Source organism: Canis lupus, chromosome 2 (genome assembly GCF_003254725.2).
Source record: "Canis lupus dingo isolate Sandy chromosome 2, ASM325472v2, whole genome shotgun sequence".
In the NCBI taxonomy this organism is placed as follows: Eukaryota; Metazoa; Chordata; class Mammalia; order Carnivora; family Canidae; genus Canis; species Canis lupus.
In genome coordinates, this window is record NC_064244.1 from 4,170,493 (window position 1) to 4,188,027 (window position 17,535).

A 17,535-nucleotide genomic window follows, 5' to 3' on the forward strand; every position below is an offset into this window, starting at 1 on the left:
AAGGAGTTTGTAATCACCAAACCAGCTTTGTAACAAATATTAAAGGGGACTCTGAGTGGAAAGGAGAGACCAAAAATGGCAAAGGATTAGAAAAAAGCCCCATAAACACTGATAAAACATGTAATAAAATGACAATAAATACATATCTATCAATAATTACTTTGAAAGTAAATGTACTAAATGCTCCAATCAAAAGACATAGGATGTCAGAATGGATAAAAAAAAATAAGACTCGTTCACATCCTGCCTACAAGAGACTCATTTTAGACTAAAGACGCCCATAGAGTGGAGGTGAGGGTATCAAGAAACATTTATTATGCAAATGGATGTCAAAACAGAGTAGCAATACTTATATCAGATAAACTATATTTTAACACAAATATTTTAACAAGAGACAAAGAAGGACATGATATAATCATAAAAGAGACAGTTCAACAAGATTCTAATAACGGTAAATATTTATACACCCAACATGAGAGCACTCAAATATATAAAATAATTAATAACAAACATAAAGGAACTAATTGATAATAATACAATAATAGTAGGGGACTTTAACAATCCCTTTAAATCAATGGACAGATCATCTAAACAGAAAATTAACAAGGAAATAATGACTTTGAAGAAACACTGGATCAGATAGACACAATCTTTCCAATTGCACATGGAACGTTTTCCAGAATATATCATATATTGGGTCACAAATCAGCCCTCAACAAATATAAAAAGATTGGAATCATACCATGCATCTTTTCTGACCATAACACTATGAAATTAAAAGACAACCACAAGAAAAAATCTGGAAAGGGCAAAAATGCATAGGGTTAAACAATATGCTATTAAAAACGAATGAGAGGGGATTCCAGGGTGGTTCAGCAGTTTAGCGCCTGCCTTTAGCTCAGGGCGTGATCCTGGAGTCCCTGCATCAAGTCCCACAATGGGCTCCCTGCATGGAGCCTGCTTCTCCCTCTGCCTGTGTCTCTGCCTCTATCTCTCTCTCTGTGTCTCTCGTGAATAAATAAATAAATCTTTTAAAAAAATAATAAAGTCCTTATGCTGTGTGGAAGGGCCTTGATTTGTTTCCTGTGTCTGTGTAGGCTCTAGTATAATGCTGAATTCAGTCACCACTGTAACTTCCTCAGAGACTTCTTAGCCTAATATTCTACTATGGATGAATGCAGACTGGACTCCTATGCAGAAATGGCTCAAAAATGGCATTTCAGCTCCTTATGTTTATAACTAAAAAGAACATTGTGTTTTATATTTGAATCAGAGAACTCTTGTCTTGAGTAACAGGTTCTAAATCAGTAGAACGCAAGACAAGAATAGCTTCTTGTTATATGTGAAACACTGTTTTCCAAACTCATCATAAGAACACAATGGATTTTTTTCATTATTTAGTAATATGATGAAAATTAGATATTGCCATAGCAGAATGATAGGCCGTGTATGGGATTTTACAAATGAAATTTGGATAAAATAATAATAGGAGCAGGGGCACCTGGATGACTCAGTTGGTTAAGTGTCCAACTCTTGACATCAGTTCAGATCATGATATCAGAACTGTGAGACTGAGTCCTGCATAGGGTTTCATACTCAGCCCAGAGACTGCTTGAGATTCTCTCTCTTCTTCTCCCTTGGACCCTCCCCCACTCACAATAAATAAATAAATAAATAAATAAATAAATAAATAAAATCTTTTTAAAAAAAATAGCAACAGCAATTTGTTCTAATTTTCTATACAGTAGGTGTTTTGTAGTATGGAAGAAAAACTTGGAGTCAAACCCCAGTGCTAATACCTACCTGCTATATGACCTTAGAGGAATCATTAAACTTTAATAAGCTTAATTGTCTTCTTCTGTTTCAGAAAACAGCTTTAACCATCTACCTAAGAATAGTTTTTAGAATTAGAAATCATGTTTATAGCTCTTATCACAGGGCCTGGCAAATGACAGGTGTTAAATAAATGGTAAGAATTACTTTTATTTTACATATGCTAGGTATTTCTATTACTCAGAGTAGGATCTTCTGAGAATAGTTTGATTATATATCTTGGTTCTTGGTCTTTTTTTTATTTAGGTGGCATGATCCCAGGCTAATGTTATTTTCATCACCTTGATTTCTTAAAATGTGTCCCTTGAACCTTTACATACCTGACTAGATTAGGTAGAAGGCACTAAACACATACTCTGAAATAATTCAGGGTTTCCATCCATCCCCGTGGCTGCCAAAATTCTTTTTAGAATTATAAAACATGTTTTTAAAAAATGAAAAAAAATCACCAAGTTTTTAAAAACTGCCTATATTGTAAAAAATGTCTTTGGGATGTCTGGGTGGCTTGGTGGTTGGGCATCTACCCTCGGCTCAGGGTGTGGTCCTGGAGTCCCAGGATCGCGTCCCACACTGGGTTTCCCTCGAAGAGCCTACTTCTCCCTCTGCCTATGTCTCTGCCTCTCTATGTGTGTCTCTCATGAACAAATAAATAAATTCTTTTTTAAAGTCTTTAATATACTCTTTATTTTAAATTCAAAAAATGAACACTAATAGATATGCAAAGAATAAAGAGAAAGAAATCCAGGTATATCACTAAAGTGAATTGCAAACCATGAAAAAGCAAGAGAAGAAAAACCAGAGAAGAACTACACAAAAAACAACAAAGTAAGTATCAAAATAGCAATAAGTACAAATCTATCCATAATGACTTTGAATGTAAATGGACTAAATGCACCAAACAAAAGACACAGAGTGACAGAATGAATTAAAACCAAAACAAAACAACAAAACAAAAAACCAAGACCCAACTATATGCTACCTACAAGAGATTAATTTTAGACCTCAAGATACTTGCAGATGGAAAGTGAGGGGATGGGGGGGAACCTATCATGGAAATGGATGTCAAAAGAATGCTGGAGTTGTAATATTTATATCTGACAAAATAGACTTTAAGAAAAAAACTGTAACAAGAGACAAAGATACTATATAATCATAAAAGGAACAACCAAACAGGAATATCTAACAATTGCAAATATTTATGGCCCCAAAATAGAAGCACCCAAATATAAAAAACAGTTAATAACAAACATAAAGGAATAATAATACTACAATTAATAGTAGAGGATTTTTTTTAAAAATTTTATTTATTTATGATAGTCACACACAGAGAGAGAGAGAGAGAGAGAGAGAGAGAGGCAGAGACATAGGCAGAGGGAGAAGCAGGCTCCATGCACCGGGAGCCGGACGTGGGATTCAATCCCGGGTCTCCAGGATCACGCCCTGGGCCAAAGGCAGGCGCTAAACCTCTGCGCCACCCAGGGATCCCAATAGTAGAGGATTTTTGAAAGCCCCCATTTATATTAATGGACAGATCACCTAAATAGAAAGTAAAAAAGGAAGCGATGGTTTTGAATTACACACTGGACAAAATGGACTTAACAACATTATCTACAAGCATTATCTACAATAGCCAAACTAGGCAAACAACCCAAGCGTCCATCAACTGATTAATGGATAAAGCAAATATGATATTTATATCATATGCATAATATATATTATATATAATATGAATATATTATGGAATGGCATACATATATATAATGGAATATGACTCAGCCATAAAAAAAGAATGAAATATTGCCATTTGCAATGACATTGATGGAACTAGAGAGTGTTATGCTAAGCAAAATAAATGAAATAGAGAAAGACAAATAACATATTATTTCACTCACATGTGGAATTTAAGAAACAAAACAAACAAGCAAAGGGGAATAGAGAACAACAGGAAAATCAAGAAAAAGACTTTTACCTATAGGGAACAAATTTATGGTTGCCAGAAGGGAGGTGAGCAGGTGGATAGATGATAGGGTTTAAAGAGGGCACTTGTGATGAACACTGGGTGATGTATGATTCACTATATTGCACACCTGAAACTGATGTTATACTGTATGTTAAGTGGAATTTAAATTAAGCCTTTTAAGTCATAAGGAAAATACAAATATGGTAGTGTACTGCATTTATCAAAAAAATCTGCATATAAGTAGACCCATGAAATTCAAACACATGTTGTTCAAGGGTCAACTGTTTAAGAAATTAGGAAGATAAAAAAAAAGAAACTAGGAAGATAGCAAATAAATGATCTAATTTTGCACCTCAAAGAACTAGGAGAACAAATTAAGCCCAAATATAGCTGAAATAAAGAAATACTAACGGAAAGAATGAAAATAGATAAAATAGGAAGGAGGCAAGATGGCAGAAGAGTAGGGGACCTTTGGTCCTCCAAACTTACCTAGGTAACTTTAAAACCACCCTGAACACCTATGAATTCAACCTGAGACATAAGGAGAGAACAGCTGAGACACTACAGAAAGATAAGTGATCACTTCTGACAAGGTAGGAGGGTGGAGAAGAGGAATGAGGGGATATATTGGAAGATAAATAGTAGGGAAGGGAGCCTTGGAAAGCCACTGCAGGAAAGTGGTACAGCAAACAGTTGGGAACTTTGGAAATTTGCTCCTGAGAAAGTCTTCCCTTACTGAAAACTGGTCAGTGGAGAAATAGAGCAGGATCATGGAGGGGCAGTGAAGTCTCAATATTCCTGGAGACACAGTAAGAGTAGGGGTGCCCATGAGAAACCATGATTTGTGCCATAAACTGCAAACTGTAGTGGGATAGCGGTAAAAGACTAGAATACAGCAACTCTTTAAAGGCATCTGGGAGAGGCAGCCAGGTACACAGTCCAGCAGCTGAGCTCTCTCTGCCCCAGAGTCCGGCAGTGGACAGAAGCGAGCTATCCTCTGTTCCCTCCAGGACAGGTGGAACTGAGGAGGACAGCAAAAGCTCTCCTGCAACTAGGCACCTTTCAATTTGTATGGATCAGTGCCCCCACACCTGCCCCCAGAAGGATCTATGCCATTGTGCACAGGGAAACAGCAGTTTGGTAAGGGTGGGGAGCTTCTGGCTCTGGGACTGGAGATTTAGCCACTGCCATTTTTTTTTCTCCTTTCACCTGAAAGAGGTATGGATTCTAGGGAACAAAGGCCTCACAGGACAAAACAGCTTTACATGGAGCAAGGACACCTGGCAAGGGGCGGGGCATCTCCACCCAGGCACAGACATCTGAGAATCAGTGTAGCAGGCCTGTCCCCCAGAAGAACAGCTGAAAGAATAGGGGAAGAGCAAGTTTACTGACCAAGGAACATAGGAAAGCTCAAGGACTGAGGAAGAATAGTATATAGAACTTGAGGGTTTTTTTCCTGCCTTAACTATGATATTTTATCAACTCTCCATTTTTAAGTTTTTTCCTTTTCATATTTTTATAATTATATGTCATAGATATATTCTTCATTTTTGGATTCTTTTCAACATATTCACTTTAATTTTTATAGATATACGTTACAGTATTTTTTCTTTTTATTTTCTTTTTATTTTCTGGACTTGACCTCTTTGGAAATGTCTAGAGTGTATTTTACTTAGGTTGTGGTTGATATTTTTGACTCTGCTCATCATACAGCCATTTTGCAATGGAAAGAAAAATGACTAGAAGGAAAAATTCACCATAAAAGAAAGAACCAGAAGTATTACTCTCTGCCACAGATCTAATGGATATGGATTTAAATAGCATGTCAGAGATACATTTCAGAGGTACTATTATAAAATTACTGGTGGCTCTTGAAAAAAAAACACAAAGGACTCTAGAGATTCTCTTACTGCAGAATTGAGATCTATCAGGCCAAAATGAAAAATACTTTAACTGAGATGCAGTCTAAACTGGATGCTCTAACAGCTAGGGTTAATGAGATAGAAAAGAGAATGAGTGACATAGAAGACAAGTTGATGGAAAGGAAGGAAGGAAGCTGAGGAAAAGAGAAAAAAACAATTAAGAACCCATGCAGAGAGAGTTTGGGAAATAAATGATAGCTTGAGAAGAAATATTATTCCTTCTAAAAGATGAATGGATCAATCCTACTAAAGATGAATGGGTCAATTCCACTAAAAGATGATTGGGTCAACCAGGAAATTAGTAATGGATTTTAAAGATTCATGGAAACTAACAAAAATGAAAGTAAAACCATCTTAAAATCCTTGGGATACAGCAAAAGTCATCATAAAAGAGAAATACATTGCAATACAAACCGCCCTCAAAAAAATTGGAAAAATCTTAAATACACAAGCTAACCTTACACCTAAATGAACTGGAGAAAGTACAGCAAATAAAGCATAAACCAAACAGAAGAAGAGAGATAATAAAGATTAGAACATAACTCAATGAAATAGCGACCAGAAGACCTGTACAACAGATCAATGAAACCAGGAGCTGGTTTTTCAAAAAAAATAAAAAATAAAAAAAAATAAGACAGATAAACTCCTAGCCAGACTTATTAAAAAGAAAAAAGATTCAAATTAATAAAATCATGAACAAAAGAGATCACAACCAATTGCAAGGAAATACAAACGATTTTGAAAATGTATTATAAGCAACTAAATGGCAAAAAAAAAAAAGGCAATCTGGAAGAAATGGATGCATTACTGGAAACCTATAAATCACCAAAACTGAAACAGGAAGAAATAGAAAACATTCTTAATGTTTAGTAAAAAGGCCAATAACCAACCAGTGAGGAAATTGAAACAGTCATCAAAACACTCCCAAGAAACAAGAGTTCAGGGTCACTTGGCTTCCCAGGGAAATTCTACCAAACATTTAAAGAAGAAATAATACTTATTCTACTAAAGCTGTTTCAAAAGGTAGAAATGGAAGGAATACTTCCAAACTCGTTCTATGAGGTCAATATTACCTTGATCCCAAAACCAGACAAAAACCCCACCAAAAAAGGAGAATTACACACCAATATCCCTGATAAACATGAAGGCAAAAATTATCTCCAAGATACTAGCCATGAGGATCCAACAGTAATATTGAGAGGATTATTCACCACAACCAAGTGGGATTTATTCCTGGGATGTAAGAGTGGTTCAACATTCATAAAGCAATGTGATAGATCACATCAACAAAAGAAAAGATGAGAACCATATCATCCTCTCAATAGATGCAGAGAAAGCAATTGACAAAATACAACATCCATTCCTGATTAAAACTTCAAAGTGTAGGGATAGAGGGAACACTTCTCAATATCATAAAAGCCATTTATGAAAAGCCCATAACGAATATCATTCTAATGGGGAAAAAACTGAAAATCTTTCCCCTAAGATCAGGAACATGATAGGGATGTCCATTCTCACCACTGTTGTTCAACATAGTACTAGAAGTCCCAGCTTCAGCAATCAGACAACAAAAAGAACAAAAAGGCATTCAAATTGGCAAAGAAGTCAAACTGTCCCTCTTCCCAGATGACATGATACTCTATATAGAAAACCCAAAAGACTCCACCCCAAGATTGCTAGAACTCATACAGCAATTCAGCAATGTGGCAGGATACAAAATCAATGCCCAGAAATCAGTGGCATTTCTATACACTAACAATGAGACTAAAGAACGAGGAATCAAACCCATTTACAGTTGCAGCCCAAAACATAAGATACTTAGATATCAACTCAACCTGAGAGGTAAAGGATCTATTACCTAAAAACTACAGAACACTTCTGAAACCAATCGAGGAAGATGCAAAGAGATGGAAAAACATTTCGTGTCCATGGACTGGAAGAATAAATATTGTGAAAATGTCTATGCCACCCAGGGCAATTTACACATTCAATGCCATCCCTATCAAAATACCATGGACTTTCTTCACAGAGTTGGAAAAAATAATCTTAAGATTTGTATGGAATCAGAAAAGACCCTGAAAAGCCAGAAGAATGCTGAAAAAGAAAACCAAAGCTGGGGGCATCACAATGCCTGACTTCAAGCTGTATTACAAAGCTGTGATCATCAAGACAGTGTAGTACTGGCACAAAAACTGACACATATGTCAATGGAACAGAATAGAGAACCCAGAAATGGACCCTCAACTCTATGGGCAATGAATCTTTGACAAAGCAGGAAAGAATGTCCACTGGAAAAAGGACAGTCTCTTCAATAAATGGTGTTGAGAAAATTGGACATCCACATGCAGAAGAATGAAACTAGACTATTCTCTTACACCATACACTAAGATGAACTCAAAATGGTTGAATGATCTAAATGTAAGAAAAGAATCCATCAAAATCCTAGAGGAGAACAAAGGCAAAAACTTTTTTGAAGTTGGCCACAGCATTTTTTTGCAAGACACATCTATGAAGGCAAGGGAAACAAAAGCAAAAATGAACTATTGGGACTTCATCAAGATAAAAAGCTTCTGCACAGCAAAGGAAAGAGTCAGCAAAACTAAAGGACAACCTACAGAATGGGAGAAGATATTTGCGAATTTATCAGATAAAGGGCTAGTATCCAAGATCTATAAAGAATTTATCAAACTTATCACCTATGAAATAAACAATCCAGTCATAAAATGGGCGGAAGACATGAACAGACTTTCTCCAAAGAATACCTACACATGACCAACAAGCACATGAAAAAAAAATGCTCTGCATCACTTGCAATCAGGGAAATACAAATCAAAACCACAATGAGATATAATCTTACACTAGTGAGAATGACTAAATTTAACAAAGCAGGAAATCACAAATATTGGCAAGGATGTGGAAAATGAGGAACCATTTTACACTGTTGGTGGGAATGCAAACTGGTACAGCTGCTCTGGAAAACAGTGTGGAGGTTCCTCAAGAAGTTAAAAATAGAGCTACCCTGCAATCCAGCAATTGAACTACTGGGTACTTACCCCTAAAGATACAGATGCAGTGAAACGGCAGGACACATGCACCCCAATGTTCATAGCAGCAATGTCCACAATAGCCAAACTGTGTAAGGAGCCATGATATCCTTCAACAGATGGATAAAGAAGATGTGGTCTATATATACAATGGAATATTACTCAGCCATTAGAAAGGTCAAATACCTACCGTCTGCTTCAATGTGAATGGAACTAGAGGGCATTATTGCTGAGTAAGTCAATTGGAGAAAGACTATTATCATATGATTTCACTCATGTCTGGTATATAAGAAATAGTGAAAGGGAGTCTAAGGGAAAGAAGGGAAACTGAGTGGGGAAAAATTAGGGAGGAAGACAAACCATAAGAGACTCCTAACTCTGGGAAAGAAACAAAGGGCTACAGGAGGAGGGGATTGGGTAACTGGGTGATGGGCACGAAGGAGGGTACTTGATGGGATGAGCACTGGGTGTTATACTTTATGTTCACAATTTACTTTAAATAAAATATTTTTAAAATAAGAAGAAGAAAAATAAAATAGATTAAATAGAGACCATAAAAATAATGGATAAAATCAAAGAATAGATTTTTCCAAAATATAAACAAAATTAATAAACTTTTAGCAAGACTAAGAAAAAAATAATAAATAAATAATATCAAAAATGAAACAAGAGAAACTACAACTGACAGATTATAAGAGACTACTACTATGAACAAGTATAAGCCAACAAATTAGATAACAAGAAGAAATGAATAAGTTCCTAGAATTATGCAACCTATGAAGACTGAAGTAGGAAGAAACAAAGTCTGAGAGACCAATAACAAGTAAGGATACTAAAATAGTAATCAAAAACCTCCCAACACTTAAAACCTCATAACCAGATGGTAAGTGGTGAATTATATAAAATATTTAAACAAAAACTAATTCCAATCATTCTCAAACTCTTTCAAAAATTTGAAGAGGAAGGAACACTTCCAAACTCATTGTGTGAGTCTAGTATTACCTGACTCCAAATGACAGATATGGACAGTATAAGAAAACTACAGACTAATTTTTCTAATGAATATAGATGTAAAAACTGACAACAGAATATTAGCAAACCAAATTCAAGAACTCATTAACAGGACTATACACTATGACCAAGTGCAATTTACCCCTGAAATGCAGGGATAGTTCTTTTTACATAAATCAATAATTGTGATACTTCACAATTATTACAATAATTTCACAATTATCACAATAATTGTAATATTTCTATTTTTAATAGAATTAAAAATAAAAATCGTAATCACTTTAATAGATGCAGGAAAAGCATTTAGCAAAAGACAACATCCTTTGATGATAAAAACCATCAACAGCTTAGGTATAGAAGCTTAAAGATAGAAGGTACATAAGTCAACCTATGACAAACCTTCAGCTAACACACTCTGAAGAAAAATGTAAAGCTTTTACCATAAGATCATGAACAAGGCAAGTGTATTCATATTCAACACAGTACTGGAAGTCCTAGCTAGAGCAATGAGACAAGACAAAGAAATAAATGCAAATAAGAAATAAAGAATTAAAATTTTCATTATTTGCAAATGATAAGATTTTTCACAGTTGGCCCTTGAATAACATGGCTTGAACTGCATGGGTCCACTTATATGCAGAATTTTTTAATAAATGTGTGTACTGTAGATTTATTTTCTTTTCCCTCTGATTTGCTTAACAATTTCTTTTGTTTTGTTGTAAGAATACAGTATATCATTTATACATATATATTACAGTGTAATATATATATTACAAACTATGTGTTAATTGGCTGTGTTATCAGTACTGCTCTAGTGAACTGTAAACCATTAGTAGTTAAGTTTTTGGGGAGTCAAAAGTAATACACAGATTTTTTTACTGGACAGGGCAGTATATACTCTATACTTCTTGTGGTGCAGTCACTGTGGAAAACAGGCAGTTTCTCAAAAAGCAAAATTACAATTCTCATATGCTCCAGCAATTACACCCCTACTCCAAATAATTGAAAACAGAGATTTAAACAGCAACCAGGAGCACCTGGTTCAGTAGGTTACTACTGTGGCTCAGTAGGTTAAGTTTCTGTCTGCCTTGGGTTCAGGTCATGATTTCAAAGTCCTGGGATCAAGCACCTCATCAGGCTCCCTGCCTAGTGGTGAGTTGGCTTCCTCTCCCCTGCTCATGCTCTGTCTCTCTCCCTTCTCTCTCAATCAATCAATCAATCAATATTTTTAAAAAATATAAAAGAAATAAAAATAAAGTTACCAGACACCATGTTTATTGCAGCATTATTCATAATAGCCAAAAGATGGAAACAATCCAAATGTTCATCAGCAGGTAAATGGATAAACAAAATGTGATATATACATATAATGGAATATTTTTCAGCCATAAAAAAGGAATGAAGTTCTAACACATCATGGATGAAACTTGAAAACATTATGCTAAGTGAAATAGGCCAGATACAAAAGGACAAATGTTGTATGATTTATTTATATGAAATATACTAGGCATGTTGCTAGAAATAAAAAGAAAATTAGAGGTTACAGAGGCTGGACAGAGGCAGGAATGGGAGTTATTGCTTAATGAATTTCTCTTGGGGGTGATGAAAAGTTGTGGAGATAGAGGTAGTGATGATTGTACAACATTGTGAATGTCATTAATACCAATGAATTGCACACTTAAAAGATGATTAAAATGGCAAACTTTATGTTATATATTTTTATCACAATAAAATTTTTAGTAGATTGGTTAAATTCAGGCCAACTATTGGTTTAAGTTTCTAACAAACTTTGAATAAAAACTACCTCATAATAAGGCATGATTATCTCAACGTGGTAACATAGGTGAAACAGTAGAGGTACTCTTATCTCAAAGTACAATAGAAGAGTAATTCTCTTGCACTCTGCATCACAACCATTTAATTTTATTTTGAAAGTTCCAGCCAATGTAGAAAGACACAGATTGATTATTAAAATTATATATGTTGGATAGGAAGAACAAATTTATCACTGTTTTAATTTATATATATATATATATATATATATATATATATATATATATATACACACACACATTTATTTTTAAGACAGAAAGTATGCTCAAGTTGATGAGGGAGGGGCAGAGGGAGGATCTTAATCAGGCTCCACCCCAAGCACAGAGCCTCATGCAGACTCAGTCTCAGGACCCTGAGATTATGACCTGAGCTGAAATCCAGAGTCAGACACTTAACCAACTGAGCCACTCAGGCACCCCATTTTAAAATATATTATATAAAACATCTAAAGAATCTAGCTAAAATATTAATTATTTATACCACAAAGCATCTTTTTCTTGTTGTATCTTGATGAATTTTTGGCATTATATCATGTTAAGAATTCATAATGCCAAATACTGTTATTTTATTAATGCAAAGCTATCACTTCCCTTTTACACAGATCTTAGTTGAAATAAACTATGGGTAATGTAATGTTCACTCACCGAATTAATTTTTACATACTAGTCAATATGTTTTTATATTATGTGATGACTGTCCAGAGAGTTATTTCCATATTTAATAATATTCTCTTTTCATTTATTTAAAATTATACCATGGGAACACACAATTATTCACATTTTTATCTTACAAAACAAAAAATCTTTTTACCTTGAAATTCTCTTGCTTCTTGTCTTTCAGTCTTACTTTGTAATTTCTCTTCTACAACAGCAGCCTTAATGACAAAAGTTATAATAAGTAATTTCAAATTTATATCTTGTAACTCTAATTACCTTCTTTCAGAGCAAGAACTTTTACTCATATCTACAACATCATTAGATAAATGTTTTACTTTTATGTATGAATGCATCAAATAAAAGCATGAAAACAATTAATGGATCTGAAAAGCATTTAGGAACATGTATGTGGAGGGAACCCAAGCTATATTGTGATCCTCCTCATAAATAATTGCAAATAAATCATGTTAATAATGATGATGATTCTAGTTTAGATTTATATATTAGTCTGATTCAATCTCTAGACTAACTCAAATGACTTATGAAATTATTTTTAAGGTCATTTTAATAAATTCTATGATAAAAATATATTGTAGATACATGTCAAATATATACAGCCCTTTTATCATCTTTTCTCCCAGTATTTTTGCTTTAAGAGTTTTCTAATCAGGGACACCTAGGTAGCTCAGTGGTTGAGCATCTTCCTTCAGCTCAGAGTGCGATCCTGGGGTCCTGGGTTGAATCACACATCAGCTCCCTGCAGAAAGCCTGCTTCTTCCTCTGCCTATGTCTCTGCCTCTCTCTGTATGTGTCTCATGAATAAATGAATAAAATATTTTTAAAAAAAAAAGATTTTCCTAGTCAAATACTGTTTTAACAAAAGCAATTCTGATAATTTTCTAGGCATTGTTTAAGGAATATAAAATCATTTCAAAACAATGTTTCACAATTACCTATTTGAAAATATTTTTCTAGATGAACCTGAAATGATAATTTCTCTATCTCAGTTAGGAATTGTGTATCTTTTATCATTAAAACTCTAATCTAAGCCACAACTTCTTTGTTGATACAGCTTAGAATTTTTATGTAAAAATATCACTCTGATTCTCAAATATTACTTTAAACATCCTAAATATAAAACAGATTATATTAAAATATAAAATTTTATTACCTTTAAATAAGAAAATATTAATGAGTTTTAACATTTACTTAAAATATTAAAGGAGTCTAGCAATTCAAAGTACACAGCTTTCAAATTATTGTACTATATCTTACCTTTGAGATGTCACTATCCATTGGCTTTCTTTTAGTGAGAACAGAGGGTGAAATGAATGATGCTGTAGCTGTTTCACTCCCTTGAAGTGATGCTTTGCCAGACAGTAAATCTTCAATCTCCTTGTTTGATAATAGTCTTGTTAATGGTTTCTCATGGGTCTTTAATGGAAGCGTGTAGGATAAGTCTTTATCAGCTGAAACTTCATTTGAACTCCTTAAAAAAGCTGAACCATCTTGAGTGTTTAGGATCTGTGAAAGATCTGAAATAGCAGAGCTAGCTCTTTTCTTCTCTGAGCTTTAGAATTACAAAATATCTGGTATTAGATTATGTGAAGAACATTTTAAATTTTTAATTTAAGAATCATTTTAATAATCTATGAGAATATTAAATAGGCAATCATAATTATCCATTAATGAATGGTAATACAAATATGAAGTTGCTACTAGTTAACAAGTTGAAGATAATATATCTTTTAGGAATTAAAATAGATATACAGAATTAAATAACTTTTAAAATACTTAACATAAGAGCTATTCAAGATCATAACAGGCACAGAACAAAAAATATTTGGTCACACAAAGTAGAACACAAGATGTTTTAGAAGATGCCCTTCAGTCACATTTATTCCAAAGTTATTTTTCCACAATTTCATTTCAGAATGAAAATAAAAATTTCTCTATAGCAGTTTTAATATTAAAAGATCACTGTCTTCTACCAGAGTCAATTTCCAAGCTCTGAGTTAGTTTTCTTCAAGGTAATAAGTAATTATTCTTCACCAGTTGGCAGGCTCAGCTTATTAGGGGGCCAGGACTAGGGTAACCATATGTCATGGTTTGTCTACACAGTCCCAATTTATGCTTGTTCCAGCATTCCACTTTAGATGATAATTTAAAGGTCCAACTAGCTATGTTCTATAGAATTTGACATAGCTTTTCTGGTCCTATCAAATGCAAGAGAATTTGATGGTTCTTCACTTTATACAGCTATTATTCCAGTTAATATAATCTGCCTAAGGTTTGTTGCAGTGCCTAAAATAATTTGAATTTTGGTCATGCAGATGCAAAATTTTACAATGTAACTATTTCACTCATCCTAATCTGTTGGTTTGAGATGAATTTCCAACACCAGAGTTTGAATTATAAAAAAGAGGCATATGGAAGACAATTCTAGAACAAAAGTGTAAGATAATTGATGGTTAAAAAGACATCATTTATGAAAGACTTTTGTAGTAGTTATAAAACAGATTCCAATATTAAAGTTAAGGAGAAAAGATGGCTGCTTGTCATAAATCAAGGATATCTCAGCCTCAAACATGACTTAATAGTTTTATTATGCATTTGAATTTAAAATGACTAGTTATAAAATAGCCTAACACTCTTCTGGAAACCATTTTTGAAGATATATCCTAGAGGACTCATCATTTTTAGGCCATTGAAGCATAACAACTGTTCAAGTACATGATATAAATTGATGCTTTTTTTTACAAACATACCTGCAGCTATTAGTAGCTGCATGACCACTCATGTTACCACTATTACCACATAGCTATAAGTAGAAAGCAAAATACTTTTAAAGATTTTGAAATATTTATGAGGAGATATCATTAATCATTTGATTCTACTATAACAATAGAGGCAAATGATCCTACTATAACAATAGAGAAAATATGTGGCAATCTTGAGAACAAGCCTTAAATACAATACAAAGACTATAATACAAAGTTTGTTTATGACCATACTCCCACATGCAACATTCCCCATTTATACTGGCTTCTACAATCATAAAGGACAGTCATTGCATAACACCATAATACTCCTGAGGGAAGGGACAGGAAATGAAAAACACTATAAATGTATGCAAGCAGTACTGTATTCAAGCTCACACCAACCAAACAGACAGCTCTAAGAAGTGGAGACAGGCATACTTTCAAGGCCAGATGTTTGCTTGAATGATAAAAGAAAAGAAGAGGAAATGGAGGGAAAAGGAGGAGGAAAACAGAAGGAGGAGGAAGAGAAGAAAGGAGGAAGAGAATATAAAGTCTATGAAAGTCAGCCTATATTCACACATAAAATAATAATGATCGGCCCTATCCCCATTCTTTGGTAAATTATCAAAACAACCTAAATATATTTTATAAGTCTTGCTAAATGTGCATCATTTGTCATTCACTTGTGATTAAGATTCTTTCTAGCCATCACTCTGTGCTAAAAACTTACAATATAATAGTATACTTATAAGCATGTATTTCAACAGCTTTGATATAAGAATGTTGATAGCATTCTACATGACAGTCTTCAACGCCACTGAAGTGATATAAAGAATACATCTACTCTTGCTTGCAAAAGTATTTGTTAATCTGAAGATCTGAGCATTCTATCCTTTTTTCACCAAGCAAATAGATATGTAAAGGCAAATCTGTTATGCATATCATTAGACACCCTTTTAACACATTGTCATCCAGACAAAATGGATGATTCCTCAACCTGTCCTGAGTTGTCTGTTTCTATTCCAACACCTTCTATTTCTCAGCTTTCCTTATTAACTTTAACTCCAACCATTTTCTAAATTGTCAACACAATTCCCAAGGCATTTCCCTCCTCCCTTAGGAAAAAAAAAACTCTCTTTTAAGTATTGATACATACACTGAATAATGGAAATATAGAGGAGAATGGATTTGATATTATCTTCAATAATAGAATATGTAGAATGCATTTATATATATAAAGAAAACAAAAGAGCTAGGATTCAAAGTGTGTAGTACAACCTTAAATGTTTCTAAAAATTAACTTTAGAAGAAAATTTCAATATAATGAATGTAAAATTAACATTCAAAAACTATCATATCTTGATAGTTTTAAAGATTATATTATTATTGGTCAAATTCTTCATAGTGATTAGTTTCAGGCTCCTCAACTAAAAAGGAACTCAAAAAATTTTGAAAAGATTTGATAAAAATGCAAATGATTAAAAGCCTGGAAAAATGAAATGTTAAGATACTTAGGATTATTTCACCTAGAGAAAATAAGGCTGGTCTACTTAGAAATAGTTTGTAAATGTGTAAACATATCTTACACTGAAAATGTTTATAGCTATTGTTATTCCTGAAATAATTAAAAATAGGACTTAAACTATAAAATAAGGAAATTATATGAAACAGAAAGGGGAAACTATTCTAGGAAATAAACTAGAAAAACAAATTATTGGTTAATGAGAGTGATATACATATTTTCTCTTGCATGGCCCTGGATATTTCCATTTCTCCAGCCAGTAGCTTGGCAGAGATTCTCAAAATCTTTCACTGATACTTACAAAATTGGACTATGAACTCCCTCCACACACTCTTTTATTGACACATCTACTGCCCCTTCATCAGGGAATTTTGCAGTTACAGAATCATCTATTTTTCTCTGCACCCCTCCCAATTTCTCTATAAATATATAAACTAGTATGTGACTGGGATCCTTACCCTAGAGCACTTTCCATTATCCATCAAGTTGTCTCTAGCCCAAACATTTCCCTGTGCAAAACAGAGCTTGGAATATTACATGTGTTCTGCTTCTATTCTGCTTATAAGGTTTTTTCAATAAATACTATTTTATTGTAACAAATTACATTGTATATTTAGTTGTATATGACTTGTCTGGATATTACAGCCTTTGAAAATAGAACTAGTTTGATTGGGCCACCACTGAGGTGAGAAATAAATCCCCTGGAAGCCTTATATCAGACAACCTATTGAGTTGGAATGGCCAAAATCTCAGTGGCCATATTATATATAGTCACAAAAGCCCCAGAGAGGCAAATTACTTAACCAAACTAGAATGACAAGAGCTCAGGTAGCCCCAGAGATATGGGATACCATAACCTCTAAGTAGGTAGGATAGTTGCATAGTCCACAGACTAATGAAACCTGAAATGGGAAGATTTCTCTATAAAAGAAAAATCTGGAGCAATAAACTTATAAATAGGTGGCTACAGTACCTTACTAAGGGAAGTCAAA

General features: G+C 33.9%; 1 protein-coding gene across 1 annotated transcript in view; it reads right to left on the reverse strand.

Moving 5' to 3' along the window:
* CCDC7 (coiled-coil domain containing 7) overlaps positions 1 to 17,535 on the reverse strand; it is a 364,544-nt gene that overhangs the window by 233,358 nt on the left and 113,651 nt on the right. Inside the window, exons 14-15 of the mRNA XM_049096618.1 lie at positions 13,535 to 13,829; positions 12,414 to 12,477 (exon numbers count right to left, since the gene is read on the reverse strand). Of these exons, the coding sequence (XP_048952575.1) occupies positions 12,414 to 12,477; positions 13,535 to 13,829 (359 nt within the window). The remainder of the gene's footprint in view (positions 1 to 12,413; positions 12,478 to 13,534; positions 13,830 to 17,535) is intronic.